General features: G+C 50.7%; 3 protein-coding genes across 14 annotated transcripts in view; 1 reads left to right on the top strand and 2 right to left on the bottom strand.

The window, feature by feature from the left end:
• The window catches only part of LOC119102506 (protein vav), a 31,145-nt gene extending 27,201 nt beyond the window's left edge, over nt 1-3,944 (bottom strand). For 2 of the 6 annotated variants that reach the window (XM_037225883.1, XM_037225886.1), the window contains exons 1-3: nt 3,781-3,942; nt 1,384-1,745; nt 476-592 (exon numbers count right to left, since the gene is read on the bottom strand). In XM_037225883.1, the coding sequence (XP_037081778.1) occupies nt 476-592; nt 1,384-1,611 (345 nt within the window). In that variant the 5' untranslated portion in view covers nt 1,612-1,745; nt 3,781-3,942. Of the gene's footprint in view, nt 1-475; nt 593-1,383; nt 1,746-3,780 lie in introns of all 6 variants that reach the window. The other 4 variants (XM_037225880.1, XM_037225882.1, XM_037225881.1 and 1 more) reach the window with 4 other exon arrangements.
• A 1,956-nt stretch (nt 3,945-5,900) lies between these two features.
• LOC119103520 (DAZ-associated protein 2) lies at nt 5,901-9,003 on the top strand. 7 transcript variants are annotated; one of them, XM_037227095.1, is made up of 5 exons: nt 5,901-6,139; nt 6,862-6,889; nt 7,010-7,110; nt 7,519-7,734; nt 8,160-9,003. In XM_037227095.1, exons 2-5 carry the CDS (start codon nt 6,874-6,876, stop codon nt 8,340-8,342), a joined length of 516 nt encoding a protein of 171 aa, XP_037082990.1. In that variant the 5' UTR covers nt 5,901-6,139; nt 6,862-6,873; the 3' UTR covers nt 8,343-9,003. The 7 variants fall into 7 exon arrangements, 6 of the variants coding, with proteins under 6 accessions (XP_037082990.1, XP_037082989.1, XP_037082992.1 ...); XM_037227094.1 differs by having other exon boundaries at nt 5,901-6,169; XM_037227097.1 differs by having other exon boundaries at nt 5,906-5,965.
• A 6,316-nt stretch (nt 9,004-15,319) lies between these two features.
• LOC119103612 (uncharacterized) lies at nt 15,320-17,810 on the bottom strand. Its single transcript, XM_037227207.1, has 3 exons — nt 17,392-17,810; nt 16,839-16,929; nt 15,320-16,387 (listed from the first exon to the last, which is right to left on the bottom strand). The coding sequence occupies exon 3, from the start codon at nt 16,149-16,151 to the stop codon at nt 15,459-15,461; it is 693 nt and encodes a 230-aa protein (XP_037083102.1). The 5' UTR covers nt 16,152-16,387; nt 16,839-16,929; nt 17,392-17,810; the 3' UTR covers nt 15,320-15,458.
• Between the last annotated feature and the right edge of the window lie 1,200 nt (nt 17,811-19,010).

Genomic DNA, 19,010 nt, shown 5'->3' with positions numbered 1-19,010 from the left:
GTCGGTAAAACAGACGGGGGGGGGGGTTACAGGTCGGTAAAGCAGGCAGAAGGGTTACAGGTCGGTAAAACAGGCGGAGGGGTTATGGGTCAGTAAAACAGATAGAGGGGCTACAGACCAGTAAAACAGACAGAGGGATTACGGGTCAGTAAATCAGACAGATGGGTTATGGGTCAGTAAATGAGACAGATGGGCTACAGGTCGATAAAAACAGCCGAGTGAGATCACCGAGGTAATCAAGTACTGAAACTCGTGCATGCATAACGATACCAATGAACTGCACAAACCGTTTTCATCGGTATGGCAGGAGAAGCAGAGCAAACATACTGACTCCACACAGTGCCATTGCTTTGCTGGGAATCACCTTCAAACAATAGCTATAACTTCTCAATCAGAATATTGGCCATACCTGCAATATTCAGTAACAAAACGCATCATACCACCGCAAACACAGATGCCAGTTTTGTGTCCTCACCCTTCCAAAGTCCGTGTAGTCGAACAGCATGCTCGGGTCGAACAGGTCAGCCTCACGGATGTTGTAGTGTTTACTGCACATCGTCAAGAACACCCGAATGTTCTTGGCACAGAGGAACTGGAACGGACAGACGGGCGTCAGCGTGCCGGCGGCCCGCACCTCCATTCACCCCTCGGAGCACACATGCCAGCTGATCGTGAGTAACACGACCACAAGGGGAAACCGCGGGCATGCAGTCTACCTGAACACAAGGGCCACAATGATCGCGCATTCGGGAATGCAGCTTCAACAAATAAGCAATACCTGAGCAAGTGATGAACGCATGCTAATCACAGGGCATTTGGGAGTGCAGCCAATGTAATGAGGGTGCGACATTGTGGTGACCATCGTAACGAGCAGGTCAACGGATCATCCATGAACAGTTATCACATGCCATCATTGAATGATACCTATAGATGCAAAATGTCAGGCTATGTCCTGCCCATATAACTGCTTCTGGCATTCAAGCCCCCAATCCCGGCAGAAGCTGATGCCAGAGAGGGCCCGGTGCGGACAAAAACAGAACTTTGCGCAAGCACGCAGCTGGGAGGTGTAATCAAATGATGCGGGAATTGCTTGTATCAAGCAACAGGTGGTCTCATTTGTCGCGATGCGAAGCAGAACGTCATGCATCAAGTGGTCCCATCGAAGCATCGAATCCTAACATATAAAGCGTCCCTCTTCAGGAGCAACAAACGCCTCACAACGGCCGGACTGAAGTGGCCGAGACCCCGTGCAAACGATCACACCACTGGCAAGGACATCAGTCCCGATGTCTGCACTAGCACGTCATCTGAAACATTCTGTCACAGCGGCAGAGAAGCGTCGCCTCGGCACCCGACCGGGAAGCAGTCGCGGCGGCCGCTCACCTGCGCCAGCTGCGGGTTGAGACTGACGTCCTTCATGTCGATGGTCGCGGGATCGATCTTCTGCAGCAGGTGGCAGAGCAGCACGCCATCCCGCAGCGTGTACAGCAGGTCGATGGGCTTGCTGTCGGGCAGGCAGCAGCGGTGGTCGGCGGGCAGCACGCCGAACTGCGTCAGCCAGTGGACGGCCTCGCGCCACAGGCCGTCCTCCATCACGCCGGCGCCCGCCATCGCGCTGCCGGTGCTCAGCGCACCAGCAGCCAGCCGGCAGTGGGCTCCACCGCACCAGGGAGAGGCACCCCAGCTGGACAGATCCCAGCCCTACTGCATTGCAGCCAGGCAAGGAGGCACTATGGTGAAATCTCCTGAAAAGGAAGGTCACATGTGACCCTGGCATGCCCTGTTTGGGGTTTCAGATAGCTTGCATTTCAGAAGTGGGGAAAAGTCCAGGAATATTCATCAGATGCAATGGAAATTCATAGACATTGTATAGCTCCATGACATTTAACATTGCATAGCTCCATACCATTTGACATCACTTGATTCCACCAGTCAAGCACTGGATGTTTTGATCAATATACAACACACATGCAGGATTGTGACCAAAAACCACACCAAAGTGACTCCCACTGATTACCAACTGCCAGGTGATCACAATAGCCAGGCTCATACCATGGTGGCCATGCCACACAGTGTAGTGGGTGGCATGCCAGGAAAGTTGTGGATGTTTGGGTCATGACCATTGTAAAAAGTCCTGCTCTGCAAAGGCTTTGATCCTGATCCCAACATCATTACCCGAAACATTGCCAAAATTCTATATATCACAACCTCATTTCAAATCAAGATTCAGCATTTTGGCAGCAGAACCATAAGGTTACAAGGATGGGGCACATGCCAGGTGAAAAATGCAGACAACTTTTTGAGTGGTTTCTGCAGGAAGTACCAAGCATTATGACCAGGCAGGCATGTTTGCCCCGAACAGCCTTTCTGACAGATATAGAACATGCAACAATGCAGTCGCTTAATAATACATTTATGTTATATGCATAAAACCATTCTAATCAGCTATTTAAGCATCAGCCTGCAGCAGAATTTATCCCTAAAGCCATACCAGGGCATATGACCACCACAGCAGGATATTTGGTGGCCATGCCTTGACTCTGCTTGAGTCACCACACTGGTCAAAGAAATTCAGTGTGCAATGTTACATTATTTAAGTCTGTACCCTAACAGCCATCCTGACTTTGTCTTTTTACAGTCAATTCCTGTCAAATTTCCAAATGCATATGAAACCGTCCCCATGACAAGGTCTGCATGTACACCTCCATAGCAGATGGCAAAAGGCTGGATTTATAACCTGGTGACAATATCACAAGTCCTGACTCCTTGAATATGTATACTGATGAGTCAGCTGATATTCAAAGGTCAATTTGCATGCAGCCAGCCAGAGGACCAACCCCGCATGGAAGAACGGAACAGCTGCAGCTGCTCTATAGCAAAGTATGAAATGTAAAGCCCTCTGCAGTATGTGGCTCAAAATAATAGAATAAGGTAATACTGTGTTCAGTTGAGTTTATATGTCTTGCTAATGGCAAACAGTCCATGTCATTTCTGGTGAAATCTTGGTTTTCCATTTTAAAGGGGAAAATCATGCACATTTGTTGTTTTATTGATATCACTGGTGACATGTGGTCTAAAGAAGTTGGCTGGTATGATCTGGGTTACTCTTGTATGTGAGTCTAAATCCAAATTATTGCTTACATAAAAGTTTATCTGTTTGTTTTGCGTGAATCATGAACTATTTTCAGTCAGGTAATTTCCAGATTTCAGTTTGATTCTCCATCCTACTTCCTCCTTGATTTTGAGAGATGCTTGATCCATACTACTATAAGACTAGATCCATACAAGTCAATCAATTTGGAGCATGTGAGTCATTTCTTTATACACTACACATGCCAGAATTTCTGCTGAGGCTAAGGTGACAGAGTGCTTTCAGTCTTCACAAGGCATCTGATGGCATTAGATCAAATGGAGGACAATAATAATTCCCCAGAATGGTCTCTGGGATTTTGAATGTCTCTTAGTCAGGATTCACTGCTACTGCTAGAGCATGAAGCACCTGTAAACTTCTGCATATCTACGAAAAAGCACAGAGCAACTTACTGCTTTCAAGTTCAATGTCTGTGTTAATTTTTCTTGTTCACCCCTTAAGTTCACATTTGTTGTCCTCTGGTTCTCTGAATAACCCACCAGTTATCTAGTTTGGGACGCCGCATCAGGCATTTATCTCACTCACATCTCTCATACTTCCACTCACTCCGTTGCCTTTTACCAACCGCACAACTGCCCCCACCTGTTACAGCATACCCTATGCGTAGCCCCGGTCCTGGCCCAGCTCACCCTGCTCCAAAATGCGCTGATACGCCTGATCCCCCGCCGGCTGGAACCCAACCACCCGACTCCAGATCGGTGCCTGGCTCTTGCAGAACCCCACATACATACACCTCTCTCTCAAGGAGACCACAATACAAGGGTGGTGATAAGCCAAGTCCAAATGAAATACTGTCAGGAGGCCTCGATAGAGACGGGAGGGCCGAAACGGTCGACGAAACCTGTTGATAACTCTATGCGCACGCACACTTCGCAAACTGATTGACACCAAAACTTCACCATTTGATTGATAGCCTATCTTTTGAGATGATGGCGGCCTTGATGGCGGTAAAAGGTGACCAAAAATGTCCCAAACCAAGACAAAATAGATTTACAGACAATCCTATGCTCCCAGCTTGCATAAAACCGGTCACCACAAAACATTCGCCAGACGATGCGCTGCAAGCAATATTCTGCCTTCTCCAGAAGATGGTGACCTTGGGTCAGGTCAAAGATCACTAAACAGCCCCGAAGCCCGAAAAAGCATGGGCTGAGCCGGAAATTTTGACGGCTTGGGACGTTCTTGGTGACCTTTGACAGGACCAAAGCTTCTCATCTTCTAGAGTGGAAAGAATATCGACTGTGGTGCATCGAATGGTGAAGGTTTTACCGTGATTGGTCCCGGTCTTGACCATGGGGCTGTTTGCAAACAAATCTATAGTGGTTTCAGACGTTTTTGGCGACCTATAACCCAACCAGGGCCATTCATCTCTTGCCGGAGACGTTATTAAACATGACGTATCGAGTGGTAGTGGTTTTGTGGCGATTTGTACAACAGGCTCGGAACATTCGTTAGTCAATAGGTGTTTTGGTCGTCTAGTCCCTCAACTCAAATACGTATTCATTCGTGCTTATTCCGGTAAGCAGTAAAACGCCACGGATGGAAAAATTGCTGCAAAGCTGCCAAATAAGTGCAGATGTTCCGCGAAAGTCTGCGAAAGTTCCGCGAAAGGTCAGCCTGAAGAGTAGTTGGTCATTGACATTGCAGTTGCTTAATTTTATTTTTTAGGGAACGCAATACGAAAGCTAGGCCCACTTCAATCTGTCGTCGGCACGATTGCCAGCTGGAATGCGTGACGTTATGCGTGCTAACAGAGCGTTCGATGTGTGGGCTGACGGGAAAGTTTTGAACCTTACTTTTTTTTCGTCTTCTATCTTTTACTTCAGACCACACACCAACTGGCTTACGGCCGACCAGGACACACTACCTACAAAGTGGTGTTCGGAAGTGTGTCTTCTGTTCCAGCCTTACCATCATCTACCCCCATCCGGATGTTGAGCGCTTCTTCCAATTTCCAGTGTGTTTTAATTTCTTCTATCTCATTTTAAGAGTTCATTTATCGCGTTATAAATAATCGCGTTTTACGTTTACTGGGGAACGCACCGCACATCGCACCCATCCCTGTCATTCACACGTTCATGGCCACTCTTAGCATTTAAATTCCCTCTACAGCTATCTTACGTCGCATTTGCCCACAACTAGGGACAGATGCTCCCGCCCCACCTAACGTACTCGCGAACGCAACACCTAGCAAATCGAACTCCCGCTTCTTTGTCAGCGGGATTTTCTAACCGCGTAGTGATTGCTTTCTATGCTGACGAGCTGACAAAAAATCCTGGCATCACCGTAAGCCGACACATGACGTCACAGGTAATGTGACTTTGGGTGCGTTCGGCCAAAGGAAAATATTCAATAAATATTTATCTCGCCGGTAATCATCAGCTGAGATTCTCAATTTATACTCGGGCGGTCCGGAAACTATCCCCCAGATTAGTCTCCCATGTGCCATCCGCAGCCAATGGTTATGGCTATGCATAGCAAAAACAGATTCTCCGTCTTGACCATGTTCCGAAAATTCTCCACGATTCTCCCTCGCTTCGAAAAATTATATTAGATAATTTTCTGTGACGGCAGTGCCGAACGTCATTCCGGAAGATTTTTCGAAACTCCGGATAATTTTCCGAGATTATCCGACGGCCGAACGCGCCCTTTGTAATCAAATGCTGTGACGTAGGCGAATAGTGGACCGTGATTGGTGTGGACAAATGTGCTGACGCCAGATCGAATGCAATTCTAGCATCATTATCAGCCAGCGCGTGACGTCTAAGGCCGCGTTACCTTGCGATCACGTGGCGTGACGTAGATCAATGTTAGGTCGTGATTGGTGCTGACAAACGTGCTGACGACAGATCGAACGCGTCATTGGTTTGAAGCATTGAGCAATTTAGCCAGGAGTGGCGTTTTATTTCTACTGGAATAAATAAGCACCCACAGCATCCGCTGAGAGCAATCTCGTGTGGTGCGCTGCGACGGGGCCAACGTCTCAGCGCAAGTAACCCTGCAGCACACGGGCGTGGAGTTAGTATCGGGTGCAATGATTGGGGTTAATCATTAACAGTGCGTTATCTAGAAGAACCGTGTTCCTTTGGTTGGCAACAGCGCACGTAACCCTGCAGCACGCGGGCGTGGAGTTAGTATCGGGTGCAGTGATTGGAGTTAATCATTAGCAGTGCGTTATCTAGAAGAACCGTGTTCCTTTGGTTGGCAACGTCCCTAGCAATTTGGTGTCTATTTGCCTGGACCATACCTCATTTTAATATGTAGAATGGCCATTACTCATGTCAAACTAAGAACAGGTTTTTGGAAACAATGGTCACAGTTCCTCCCTCAGAATAAGGACTGCCAATCTGTTATTGGTCTACAAGGAAAAGGGCTTGCATATCTTCCTCATTGTGGGAGCTGCTAGCAATGTTTAAGATATATCACTTGGCAAATTCACTTGTGTTCTGAAGGCTAACATCTCCCATGGTCCTTGTGGTTGCTGCTATAAACCTAGTTTGGTACTCCCATTGGGGTTGGCTGCTCCTCGGCTAGTGTTAAAGCCCTGGCAGGTCTACCATGCTCCACAGTATTGATGTGTGACAAATGGCTGGATACAGTGACACTGCATGAGGCAGTGATGGACCTGGTCTGGTCCTGATATGCTAACTGTTATCCCTGTGCTGATATGACCCTCATGCAGTTTGTTCATGTGTGTCTGTTTGTTGCAGATTACAGCTGAGATGTCACACAAGAAAGGTAATAACTAGATATGATTGTGGCAGTGAGTTGTGCCCATTTAAGTATGCTACTAGTTTACAAGCCTTCTTGCAAGTATTCATGACCCTGCAGTAAATGTGTATGTACTGCTGCTCACAGGCATACCTGGTGGAAGTCCGTACCCAGTCCAGGCACCAGGGACATATCCAACGGCACCACCTGCCTACAGTCCTGTGAACTACGCTGCATTCCCCCAGCAGGTGTGTGGAGTGCTTATGTGTATGGGATGTGCTCTGCATCTGAGAGATGGAGGGAAATGAGATGGACATGTTGAGGGCTTGATTCCCTGCAGCACCCACCCTTCAAGGGAGAGAGCCAGGCAATGCCATATAGCCCCAGCTGCTGAGTGTATTATAAAGTCCCAATAACAACAACTGCAGGTGTGTGCTGGGCTAGTCTAGGGCTCTGCTTGCATATCAGGGCAGTCAAAAGACATGTAAGGGTGAGATCTCAGGCTTGCTGGGGTGCACTGGTGCATCATGTTGAATGATTATTACCAGGCAATCCTTATGTGACACTGTCCTGCCCTGTACCCCCCTGCCATTGGCAACCCACCTCCCCCACATGTCAGCCTAGTCCCTGAACCGACCTTGTGTTCCTGTGGGCAGGTGGCCTCTCAGGGTGGTGCGTGGGGTCAACCACCGCCACCCTACTCGGCCGCCCCCAGCTATGGCCAACCACCGGCCGGCTACAGCTACGGTCAGCCGCTGCCAGCTGGCTCCGGCCCACCCCAGTGGGCTGGGCAGCCGGCAATGGTGATGGCACCTGGCCAGTACCCGCCCCCTGGCGTGCAGATGGGACCTGGCACGGAGGTCCATGTGCCGGTGAGAGAGGCGCTGTGGACGGCCTGGTGGGAGAGAAAGAGGGAGGGTGAGAAATGTGGTCCGTGAGTTCGGCAGATGACCGTGGCGTTGTGGCGATCAGCGAGTGCTACCTTGACCTGCACCAGCTGTTTTTAGATTCAATTAATTCAACCACCATTTTTAAACCCAGTCAGTGCCTGTTGTGTTGAAGTTCATACAGCCGTGCATTGGAATCATTGTGCCCGTCTGATTTTAGGCCCGGGACACTCCCGGACTTGACCATTTTCTTGCATCAGCAATGAATGCTTACAAACTCCTCCGTGTCTTGTCTGCCCCTGTGATCATTATGCAGGGCACCATTCTCTCCTCCGTGTTCTCTCCTCCGTTGTATCACGCCGTCGTGGTACCTCTGCCTCTGTCGTCATTGATGCACGGCTTGCCCTCAGGGTGCATTCAATGCCGGCGCGCGGTTCGACGGGCACGCGCAGCCGCGCATCCCGCCGCCGCCGCCGGGCGTGGCGCCCAACATGGCGCAGCTTGCGGCGATGAGTGGCGCGCGCGTCGTCACGTCCCAGCAGAAGAGCGACAAGTGGGTGGGCGGCGCGGGCGGCGGCGCCGTCTTCTGGTAGACGGTGTGAGGCATCTCGCGCTTACGTTCCGAGACCGCACTGGTGAACCTGATGGTGCTGGATTTTTGTTTGTTAATAGGGAGTAGATGTCTTGACCAAAGCCAGGGGAGAATGCAACGCGTTTGTGAGGCACTGAGCGAAGTAATTGGCGAAGGACCGTGGGTGTGTGGCAAAGCCGCGCGGACCAACTGCACTGGCCATATTTGCAAGCTTTCTTGTGGGGTTGTCTTTAAAAGTTCAAGGCCTGTGGTCATGTCGTGTGCCAAGATTGAGAGACCACTGCACTGCTGGAAAGTCTGAGTTACACTGCATTTATTTACTCTTTTTGAGCTGCGGCGTCTAGGCTGCAACACTTCTGCTTGTAGCGTACTAGATGTTTGCAGCCATTGCGCCAAGCATTCAAGATGAGCTAGGGCGTGTCAACAGGACAGCTGTATCTGCAGGTAAATAATACAACTACTATTATACTGTGATCGTGGGGGCTGCTGAAATCGTCCGTCGTCGATCAGTACCCTGATTATTGGTTTATTGTACAGTTTTCCTCCAGTCGGACTTAGGTGTCTATGCTAAGTTGCGGAGCGCGTGCTATAATGTCAGCATGCCGCAAAACATATTTTTTGTAATTGGAATCGCACCTGAATAAAGCTTTTGATGGCGTGAAGTTGTCGTTTTCGTTGACATTTTGGTTGCTGTTTATTGGGTACCTTCGGCATGCACAGGTCTGATGGACAACATGCAGCAACCAGTTTCCACCCGCAAACTTTAATACCACATTTGGTAGCACATTTTGCACCGCGACACTGTCAGTCTCCGCTTCTTTCGGTTCTCTCCCGTCTCATATTGTTTCGGTCGTTTAAGCACTTGTGGAAGTTCCTACCTAAACAGCGTCGCGGCCCCTCTCGGCGAACTTTTCTGCGAACTTGCCGGGGATAACTTTGCGAACGTATCGCGAAATGACCGAACGCCAGCTCTTTGGTCGGACTCGGGCCCGCAACTCCACACATGTGGGTAAGGGAAAACCTCCAACGACGGAGCTCAGCCTGCGTTTGTCGTTCCCGTTTTTCTTTTTTATAAAGGTGAAGCTCATCAGGACACCGTCCGCCCGCCGCATCGCCGCCTGCGCTCAGGTCCGGTTGCAGGCGCGGTCTGGAAATAGGCTAATGAGTTCGGAAATTGTTAGCGTACGCGCAGGCGAAGCGTGTCAGCAAACGACACCGAAGAAATATCCGTATTTCTTTGAAGCACGTGCACGCATGCGACCACGTGCCTGCTGAACACTGGTTGAAACATTCATGTTTGTATTGCAGGTGGGTTGTATAAGTTAATCTGATGTGATGTAAAAAGCGCCGATGCACTCGTGAATATGGCAACAAAATCTCACGCGCTTGTATTTCTGCTTTCGCGCGTTCAAAAATGGCGATGCCTACCTCCACAGCTAGGCCAACGAACGAGTTTCTTCCCGTATTTTGTTTCATTCTTAAGGTTAGGAGAGGCTCCAGCCCACCCCTCCCCTACCGAACTGAAAAGGAAACCACACAGCTGGACGGATATGTTTCCTGTTGCATTGCTCGCACCACAATCGGTGGAATTGTTGCACATAAGGTTTTAACATCAAGACCGGTGCAGTTTTTGACGGAGTTTCCATGTGCCCAGTCTATTAAAGTTACCATGCGCCCTCGTGCTTCAAATGACAAGTCAGTGCGTGCTCTCTGTACATGCAGTAGCTTCGCGCGCTGGGAACTTGATACGGGACTGGCCAATGGATTTCGGAACCTTATCTGTCCGTTTTGATTTATTTCAACTTCCGTATTTAGGCATGGCAAGGTCTCTCGGTTTTCGCGTTTGTGAAGAGAAGTCGCCTCATTCTGTGCGTACCTGTGGCTGCTCCAGTTAGTCGCTGTTGCACGTGGTGGTTTGATTTGAAAGTAAATCGTTTTCTGTGGTTATGTTAGTGCCTGAAAGGCTCGCTGCACGTCGTGGGTAATTAGACACTTATCGTATGCACTCTAATGCGATTAGTATGAGGTCATGTGTGTGGGCGTTGATCAATGTTCTATTGTGTACACTTACCTGCGAGCGCAAAAATAAACGTGACAGCAAGGTCATGGTCTGATCTTTTCTTAATATATTTCGCCTGACAAGCACATTCCTGACCGACGTAATTTGCGCTGTTTGTGGACTTCTGATGGGCAGATCTAGTCTATTTGCCCAGAGATGAAAGAAAAGTCTGATATCATATCCCTGTGAAGTGCCCTCCGAAGCTGAACCTGTCTGATATCGCACGTATCTGCGTGCTCCCAGAACCTTTGTGCGTCAAGATCGTGGTGCAAAGCGGGAGTTATCGTAAATGTCACGTTTGATGTTTCGGGGTATTGTTATATGACGTTAGTAGGCATCCATATCGAATTTATCACCCGCAGAAGTTTCCTGCAGGTAACCTATAGACCCGTAGCGTGATTAAGCTCCATGCTAGACGCAGTTACACGGACGCGCAGCCAGCGCCTTGGCAAGGAGGCGGGGTGGGGGGGGGGGGGAGGTACACAAGGTTGACAAAGAACCCCTGATAGTAAAAAAGAGCCTCTCCCCCTCCCCCCAGAAGTCGCCGGATATGACCCACTTGTTATGCGGGCATGTTTTCATTAATATTTCTCAATTTTTCCTTTTATCACTGGAATATAAGCCAGAAGCCACTGCGAGATAGATTCTAACTTAATTTAAAAGCCAATAGACTGAAGAAATCATGCCTTTGACCGGCTGCATGGAATAAATCGCCGGCACACTCCATTTTACAATGGTGCGGTAGATTCTTTCCAAACAGACATTACTCAGAAGCCTCATCACAATTTCTGTTTGGGTTCTACGGAGATAGCGAGGACGCCGCGAATATAGATCGCAGATCGAAACGGGCCAACGATTTACATTAATTTGGCCAAGCTGTTTTTTTGTTCGAAAAGTTCAACATCTAATCAGAATCGATTAGTGTTACAGATTATGTACGCAGTTCTGAACATGCACGCTTGCAAATTTAAAAAAAAAACTCGACTCCAGCCTTTGCAGTCTCCATAGGCCGCGCGACGTCGGCCCCGTGGCTACTGGAAGGCCGTGGCAAACGGGCGGACGAGAATGATGACGCATCTGAAAGAAGTACCTTTGAATGCTTTACGAGGTCAAATCCTACATTAAGAAAGCAGTCCGAGCGTATGTTTCACCGGTGCGATTTTTAGATTGATATTATGAACAGATTGGCAGTTACGGCACCGCGAAATGATGCTGGCTGGAATGTGGTGATAGAACTGGATGGGTAAATGCAGAACTTTTATCTTTTATGTTGCTGTAACCATTCATCTGTCCAGAAGACAACCTCAAAGTTGTAAAAACATAGACCCAGCCTCATCTTTGAATGGCACGGATTGATCTTGAGAGACGTCCGGAAGCATTATTTCCCGACGGTCGTTCTCGCGCGTGGCGCCTGGTGTTCCTTGCAGTGGCCGATGTCTTTCGGTTTTACGACAGCTGCAAACCAGACCATCGCTGTTCTTACTTCCGAGATTGTGGACGCGCAGGCTCAAACCTTTTGACGCAATTTGTTACCATAACCGATTTTGCAAAGGAATGAACATTCGCAGGCAAAAATGGGATGCCTCGTTTGTTTTTGAACTCATTTCAACGCACTTTTATCTACACGAACGATACGAGACCTCTTGTTTCTTTCTGGGCAAGGAGGCCTCTAAGTTGAACACTAAGGAGCACATTTTTGTTTCCAGGCAGGGGCTGAAGGGCTAAGCTGCTCCACCGCGAGGTGTCTTCCGGCTGCCATTCTGGCGGCACGGGGCGGGATCCCCTGGTTTATCCGGAGGCCCTGAGAGGGATACATCACATCACATTGGTCCCCTCCTGACGCGTAAGGCCTTCTGACCCGCGCAGTTGGACCTAGATCGACGCAGAAACTCTCATTGATGCAACAGCATCCCTGATCCCGCAGGTGGTCCAATAATTGGCGCATAAACTCCATTTCGGCTTAACGAGCCCCTGCTGGAATTGGATTGGAGGACCCACCGCTCGGTACTGGCGGCTCTGACTGGTATAGGACTCTTCGATTGTCTCAAGGTGAACACTCATTACAAGTTGTGATATCCCTTCCACTGCTGGAGGGCCCTTGTTGACACAGACCATCTTGTAAGGCACGGGACCCCTGACCGATACAGAAACCCCGCATTGTTGCAGGGGTCCTGACCAATACATATCGCGGGCCCGGCCTTGTCCCTGCTTGGGAAATGGGCCCCTGAGACCCCAGACAGACACGGGTTCAGCTGTTCGGTGTTGGTGATTTCTGGCCGAAGTAGAGGAACGCTCTGTCTCAGAGGCCTTCAATCGGTACAAGGGACCTTACTGACGTTTGAGATTACGGCTCTTTGGGCGAGGGTTCTTAATGTGATCTACACCCGCCGTTCGGGCCCTTCACCCTTCCAATCGGGCCCCTGATATTTGACCCCGAGAGGCCCTTTGATCCCTCCCCGAACCTCCTCAAAAAAGCCCGTGACCGACTCTGGTACACTAACCGACACATGATCTCCCGTTAGGCACTGTGGGCCCCTGACTGACACAGGGACCCCAACCACTGTTTCAGGGACGAAGACCAATGCAAGTCGTGGCCCCCGGCCTTGCTCCTGCGTGGAAAATGGGCCCCCAGGATTCAGACTAACAGGGACCAACTATGCCATGTTCGTGGCCTCGGGCCGACCGAGACACTCGCATTGCCTCAGAGGTCCTCAAACGGCGCAAGCGGGCCTCTGGCTGATATTTTAAGTCACGACGACATGAGCCCCGATTCTTTATGTGACCTACAGCCAGTCCTCCGGCCCCCGGACCCTTATGCCCGTCAACCGAGCTGTTGATCGACGTTTCTAATGGGCCGCCCGAAGATTCAGGGGCCCCGACCTGTGTAAATCGCTGGTCCCGGCTTTATAGCTGATTGGGGAGTGGGCCCTTAGGTCCATATCGACCCGGAGTTGACTGTGCCGCGATGGTGGTACCTGGCCGACATATACATATCGGCTCAAGGGTACCGATCGGCGCGAAGGGGTCCTTTCACTGTCACCTTAGGGCCCCTACCCGCAGGCTGGAGCCCCCTGAATAAGACCTGACCAGCCCTTCGTGCTCTTAGGCCCTCCAGTTAGGCTCTTGATCGCCGGTCCCAATGGGTCATTCAGGCTCTTTGGGCTTCCTCGAACACTGCCTCTGGCCGACTCTTGTCCCCTGCCGACACGGTGCTCCCTGTTAGGCGCTGTGTGGTTCAACAGACGCTGGGGCCCCGACCAATATAAATCGCTGGCTCCTGCTTTGACCCTGCATGGGGAATAGGCCCTCAGGCCCATGCCGACACAGCCGGCTGTACGTTATTGGTGGTGTCTGACCGACAGATAGGCCATTATCGACCCAGGGGCCACTGTTCAGCGCGCAGAGCCCTCTGGGTGGCAGTGAAGTACCCGGCCGTGCGGGCCGGGCTCCTGAATACGACATCCGGACAGCCTTTCGGACCCTTGGTGGTATGTCTCGAGGGGTCCTTTGGGCCGTTCGGAACCTGGGAGGTGGGGGGCGGGGCTGTGTCTCCCGAACCCCTGCCTGCGTTACTGAAGCATATCTCTTCACTTCGATTGACATGTCTTCGCCGTGCAGGCGGCTTGCTGTCCTGCTGCCGGGTTCATGTTGTCCCGCGATGCTCTGCTTTGCTCCTGCGGCTGCCGGTGCAGTATTTCACGGCCAGAGCTGTTTGAGCCTCCTGAAAGATCCCTCCGTGCTCAGCGTAAGATGGCAGGTTCCACCAACGTACCTGGGGATCATAATGCCGTTGATCGTGTCTGTTGAGAACATCGGGGGAACTGATATCGCATAAGGACACCAAACAACATTCTGTTGCTTCAGATGTTGTCGTCTGTAATTGGCTTTGCGATGGCCGGGGAAAATTCCCGAGATCCTGTTTGACATTGAGGGTACGGAACATTCGAGTTGAGCTCAGTGTCGCTCTTTCGTGTGTTTTCTGTTCAAGCTCAGTGCAAGATCCGCTAACGCAAGTCCGAGTATCCGCTATCTTGGAGCATCCGGGAATGGTGCAAGCTTCCGCCGGCGCCGATCCTTCGGCAAAAAGACAGCCAGGGTTGTATCAGTCATTCACATACATCGCAGCGTGTATAGCAAACTCAACTGCAAACATGTACACACTAAGTCTAGTGCTTTCCTATTGTGAAACTCACAACCATGGATGCCATTAAAACACAGGGTCTCCATTAACTGATTCACACTATGCACCAGCGCACACGTTTTTGACTTCACTTTGGATACCGTCATAGAATACGAAATCTGCGCGTCCGTCGCATGGTTATGCCCACGATAGCTCCAACGACCACTAACACACCCTCATCCAGCTGCACATCGACCGGAAGAATCGCTTGATTCTTCCCCACAGTCCGAGCCGCTGATGCGCCGTAGTCTCAGGCCTCATGCCTGACGCGCCGCCACTCTGAGCGGCGGCCGGCTGAGCGTCACGCCGACGGGGGCTGGCCGAGAGCTCGCTCATGGCCAGGCCGGTCGGCTCGTCCGTCACCGAGTCGCCGTCGTCGTCGTCCGGGTCCCCGAAGAAGAACTCCTGTATCCGCGCGAGCAGCGACAGCTTCTTCCTCCGGCCGTCGCCTTCGACATCGCGGCCCGCCTTGCGCCAGCGGCCACGCACCTCGTCAAAGTAGATATAGCCGCCGTCCGGCATTCGCAAACGCTTGCCGTACTTGTCGTGGCTCGTCATCTTCTTCTTGTGCCACTTGCCAGTTAGCTTGTTCTTCGTGTAGAGGTAGGAGATGCGCTTGTAGCCGTGGTGGTGCCGGTGGCTGTAGCGACGTCGAGGGCTGCCGCTGCTGCCGCGGCCGCCGGTCGCGCTCGTGGACGAGTCGTCCGGCAGCGCCGACAGCCGCTCCCAGTGCTGCTGCACGTTGTCATAGAAGATGGGTGTGCCGCTGCCGGTGCGCCGCGCCTCGATCTGCCGCTTGGTCAGCTCGCCGTCCTGGCAGGTGCTTGCGCTTCTTCTCGAGGTACCAGGTGCCGTGCGACTGCACCAGCGCGCAGTCGCTACGCTCGGCGTCGCTCGCGTACCGCGAGTCGGCCGGCACTGCGCTTTAGCTTGCGCTTCCACACCTGGCGCACGTCGTCGTAGATCATGGCCGAGCCGCTAGCGGTGCGCTTGAGCAGCACCTGCGCGGCGCTCGGGTCCGGGACGTCCGAGGCGTGCCGGCGCCGGCGCCGCCACTCCAGCCGCCGCGAGTCGTAGTAGATGGCCGTGCCGCTGGCCGTCTGCTTGGCTTCCTGCTGCGCGGCCGTCAGCGCGTCATAGTTAACGGTTTTGGGGCGGGGGTCGCGGCGCCAGCAGCCCCGCTTCCGGTCGTATACAGCAGGTGTGCCGCTGGGCGTGCGGTGCAAATCACGCACGGCGTCAGTGAGCTCCTCTGCCGCCAGTCGCTGCGCGCGCGTGCGCCTCCGCCGCACGGCCGCCTCGTTGCGCCGCCACGCCTTCAGCTCGGCGTCGTAGAAGAGCGCGTGCCCACTGTCGGAGCGCTCGATGTTGGAGCCGTAGCCGGTGCTCGACTGGCTTGAGTCGGGCGGCGAGCCGGTGCTGGATGGATGGCCAAGCGGCGGCCGCGCGCGACGCGTGAATCGCTTCTGGTGCCGTCGCGGTGCCTCCTCCTCGCTGTCGTCCTCGCTTTGCGCGTCGTAGCCACGGTCGGAGATGTCCTCTGGCGGGGCGGCAGCGCTTCGGAAGAGCATGTTGGCGCGCCCAGACGGATCTTAGAGGTGGTGCGCGCGCCTGCTCAGTCGCGTGGGTCTTGAGTTAGGACGTGGGTCACTTGAATGGCTGCCTTTCAAGAGCGAGACCATGTGTGAGCGAAGGGCGCAAGCGGTCCATGGTCCACATGGTCCGAGACCATGTGTTGCAACTGCCGTAAGTGCTTGGTTAAGTGTAAGCCAGGTAGGCAAATGGATGTAGGCTTGCTCATCTGAAGCTGGAAAAAAACACAAATGGTTTCATACAGGCGGTCCGTAGCCAGTTAACCTCTTCAGCGTTAAGAAATATGGTTAATATTTGCATTTTGCGGGCTTTGGCAACTTTTCTCCATGAATTATCCAACAATCGTGCACAGAATCTGCATTCTGTACTACAGCTGTAAAGTATTCCGCATTTTTAGCAGAGGGGTAAAAGACACTTGCACTGCAGTGAAACGATACCATTCCGGCAATTATCTTGCTTGTAAGGTCTATACAAATTCGGAACATTGGTGGTGGGTACAAAACTACGACTGAGGCAAGGCGAATCAATGCTAGGCAACGCGGTCCGGGCCATTTAATACGGGGCAATATGTACCAAAAGCAACATTAAATAGAATCACACCTGTAGTACAAAAAATAAGCCTCCTTTAACTCTGTGCCCCATTTAAGGCACTAGGAATTACTCACGTTTTTAACGATATTGAATTTGTATGCGACCTTGGCTTTTTGAGGTTAAAAAAAGCTGGCGGCAAGGGCTGGCCATGACACTTCCGTGGAGCTAGCGGCGACATGGCGGCAATGATTAGGAAATGGGAGCTTTTGACATATAATCTAGCGCGTGGCAGACAAAATATCAGTTATTGTTTCCATGGCAACTGTGGTAGGCGCTTTGCTGCGGACATCAGTAATGCATAAAATACTTTAACTATGAATCTTGACTATGAAGTTCCCTTGTGAGCCCTATGGTGTTGTGTTGAGTCGGTAAACATGGATCATAGGTTGAAATATGTTAAATGCGTTGATTATGATTGGAAAAACACAAGAAAACGCAAGTCGATGATGAAGATATCATCTTTAGAGTCGCGAGGGATCCAGACCGGTAAGTGGGAAGCTGCAAGATACAAATCAAGTTTAATATTAACAGATTTGGTGATTTTTATACGCGTTCACAATGACAGTCATGCATTCAGTTGCGCCACAGCATTTGTAACGGCATGGCCTGATGCAGCCAACCGCTCACCTTACGGATAGATGTGAGTTGTTATCTTGTAAAAGAAGCTTTTTCATGTCAGCAACATGATATTCTTTTCTTGTTACAGGCATAAGATAAAATTGCAATGTTTCAATATATTCAATGTGACACCCGATTGTTGAAACTGTTATCGTAGGAGTTTGGCCGGTGGCGGAATACTTTCGTAAAATCACGACGTGGATATAAATGGATTGGGCGCATATTTGGACATTCATCTTAATCTTGCACATTATCCATGGCTGGTAGTGTGGTAGTGTGCATAATTTGGCGACAATTTATTTAGTGTTTGTAGTGTGGTGGCTTGGTCATTCGGCGGGGGTAGGGACATTGGGACATACCAATGATATGACCGATCCCGAATATGGATTCACCAAACCTACCAGAGATTTCGGTTTCTCCTCGGACTTATGCCGCTTTAATCTCGCGGTCAGATGAAAACACGCAAATAAGACATAGCGAGTTAGCTGCAGTATGTGGTGGAGCTAGACCGGGGGGGGGGGGGAGGGTCAGAACTCCGAGTGAGTGGGGATGGTGGTGGTGGTGGCAGTGGGGGTCCGTAACTGGTTATTTGAACAGCGAATTTGACCGAAGGTGTGAGGCATCTTCCGCTCCACATTTCAGATGCTAATAAGGCCATCAGCTACAGCCGCAGGTGTTATTGTGAGGATCACGCGACCTTTGGAGATGCGCGACAGGCTCCGTCTTTAGACTCAACTTGCTGATAAGTTTATTGAACGCTGATAGGCGTGCCTTACAAGCTAATAAGTTTCTGCATGCCGCGTCAAATATCATACAAATGTAACTAAAAGTTAAACAGAAGGAGCGTGTCAGGTGATCATAGCGATGGCATCTTATTTTAAAGAACTCCACAAACAGCACACAGGTATGGGAATGAGCAGCATTGTTTTACCTTATGGGCACAAGGAGAGCAGCCTTGCCATTCTTTCCTGGTTAAGTTAGACAAAAAATATGTTAGTACCAAATAAACTTTTCTTAAATTAGTAGTTTATCTTTGCTACGCGCCTTTTTCTTCGATGTTTTGGAGTAGAAGGCTAATAATCAGCTGACGCGGAATTGTGTTCATCTAACCGAACCAATTCCCCCCGCAAACAAAATAATTATTTGTATTGCCATAGCGTGTATCGAGTTTTCTTGCGCCGTATTTGTATAAGATCGAAGGCGACTTACTCTTTTGTTGATATATCTGCACATGGTCGAATCGCATGAAGTGCCTCTTGTTCCACAAAAGTCTGGTGTCTACCCACGTCTTACTGTATCATCGCTGCTCTGATGGGATTATCATCGAAGTTTTCGCCAGATCGTTCAAAGTTTTTGTTACATCGTATTGTGTATGAAGTTAATCGCTGTACAGCGTAGGCCTCCAGGGGTGGCGGAGCAGTGGGGGGGGGGGGGGGGTGAGGAGTTGCATTGGGTTGATTGTCAATACCAGACGTTTCGAGCCGTGCCTTTGACCACGAGTTACGTTCATGCTTCATTAGTGATCATAGGACAGCCCGAAACGTCGATCATTTACAGTATATATAGACAATGTGTGCGTGACAACAGCTCCTAGCCAGTACCTTCCTAGTAAGGAGGAGGTCGGCATA

This window comes from Pollicipes pollicipes, unplaced genomic scaffold (genome assembly GCF_011947565.3).
Source record: "Pollicipes pollicipes isolate AB1234 unplaced genomic scaffold, Ppol_2.1 Scaffold_5724;HRSCAF=6776_pilon_pilon_pilon, whole genome shotgun sequence".
In the NCBI taxonomy this organism is placed as follows: domain Eukaryota; kingdom Metazoa; phylum Arthropoda; class Thecostraca; order Pollicipedomorpha; family Pollicipedidae; genus Pollicipes; species Pollicipes pollicipes.
Note: the sequence above shows the minus strand (reverse complement) of the source record. Positions and strands in the feature narration are given on the sequence as shown.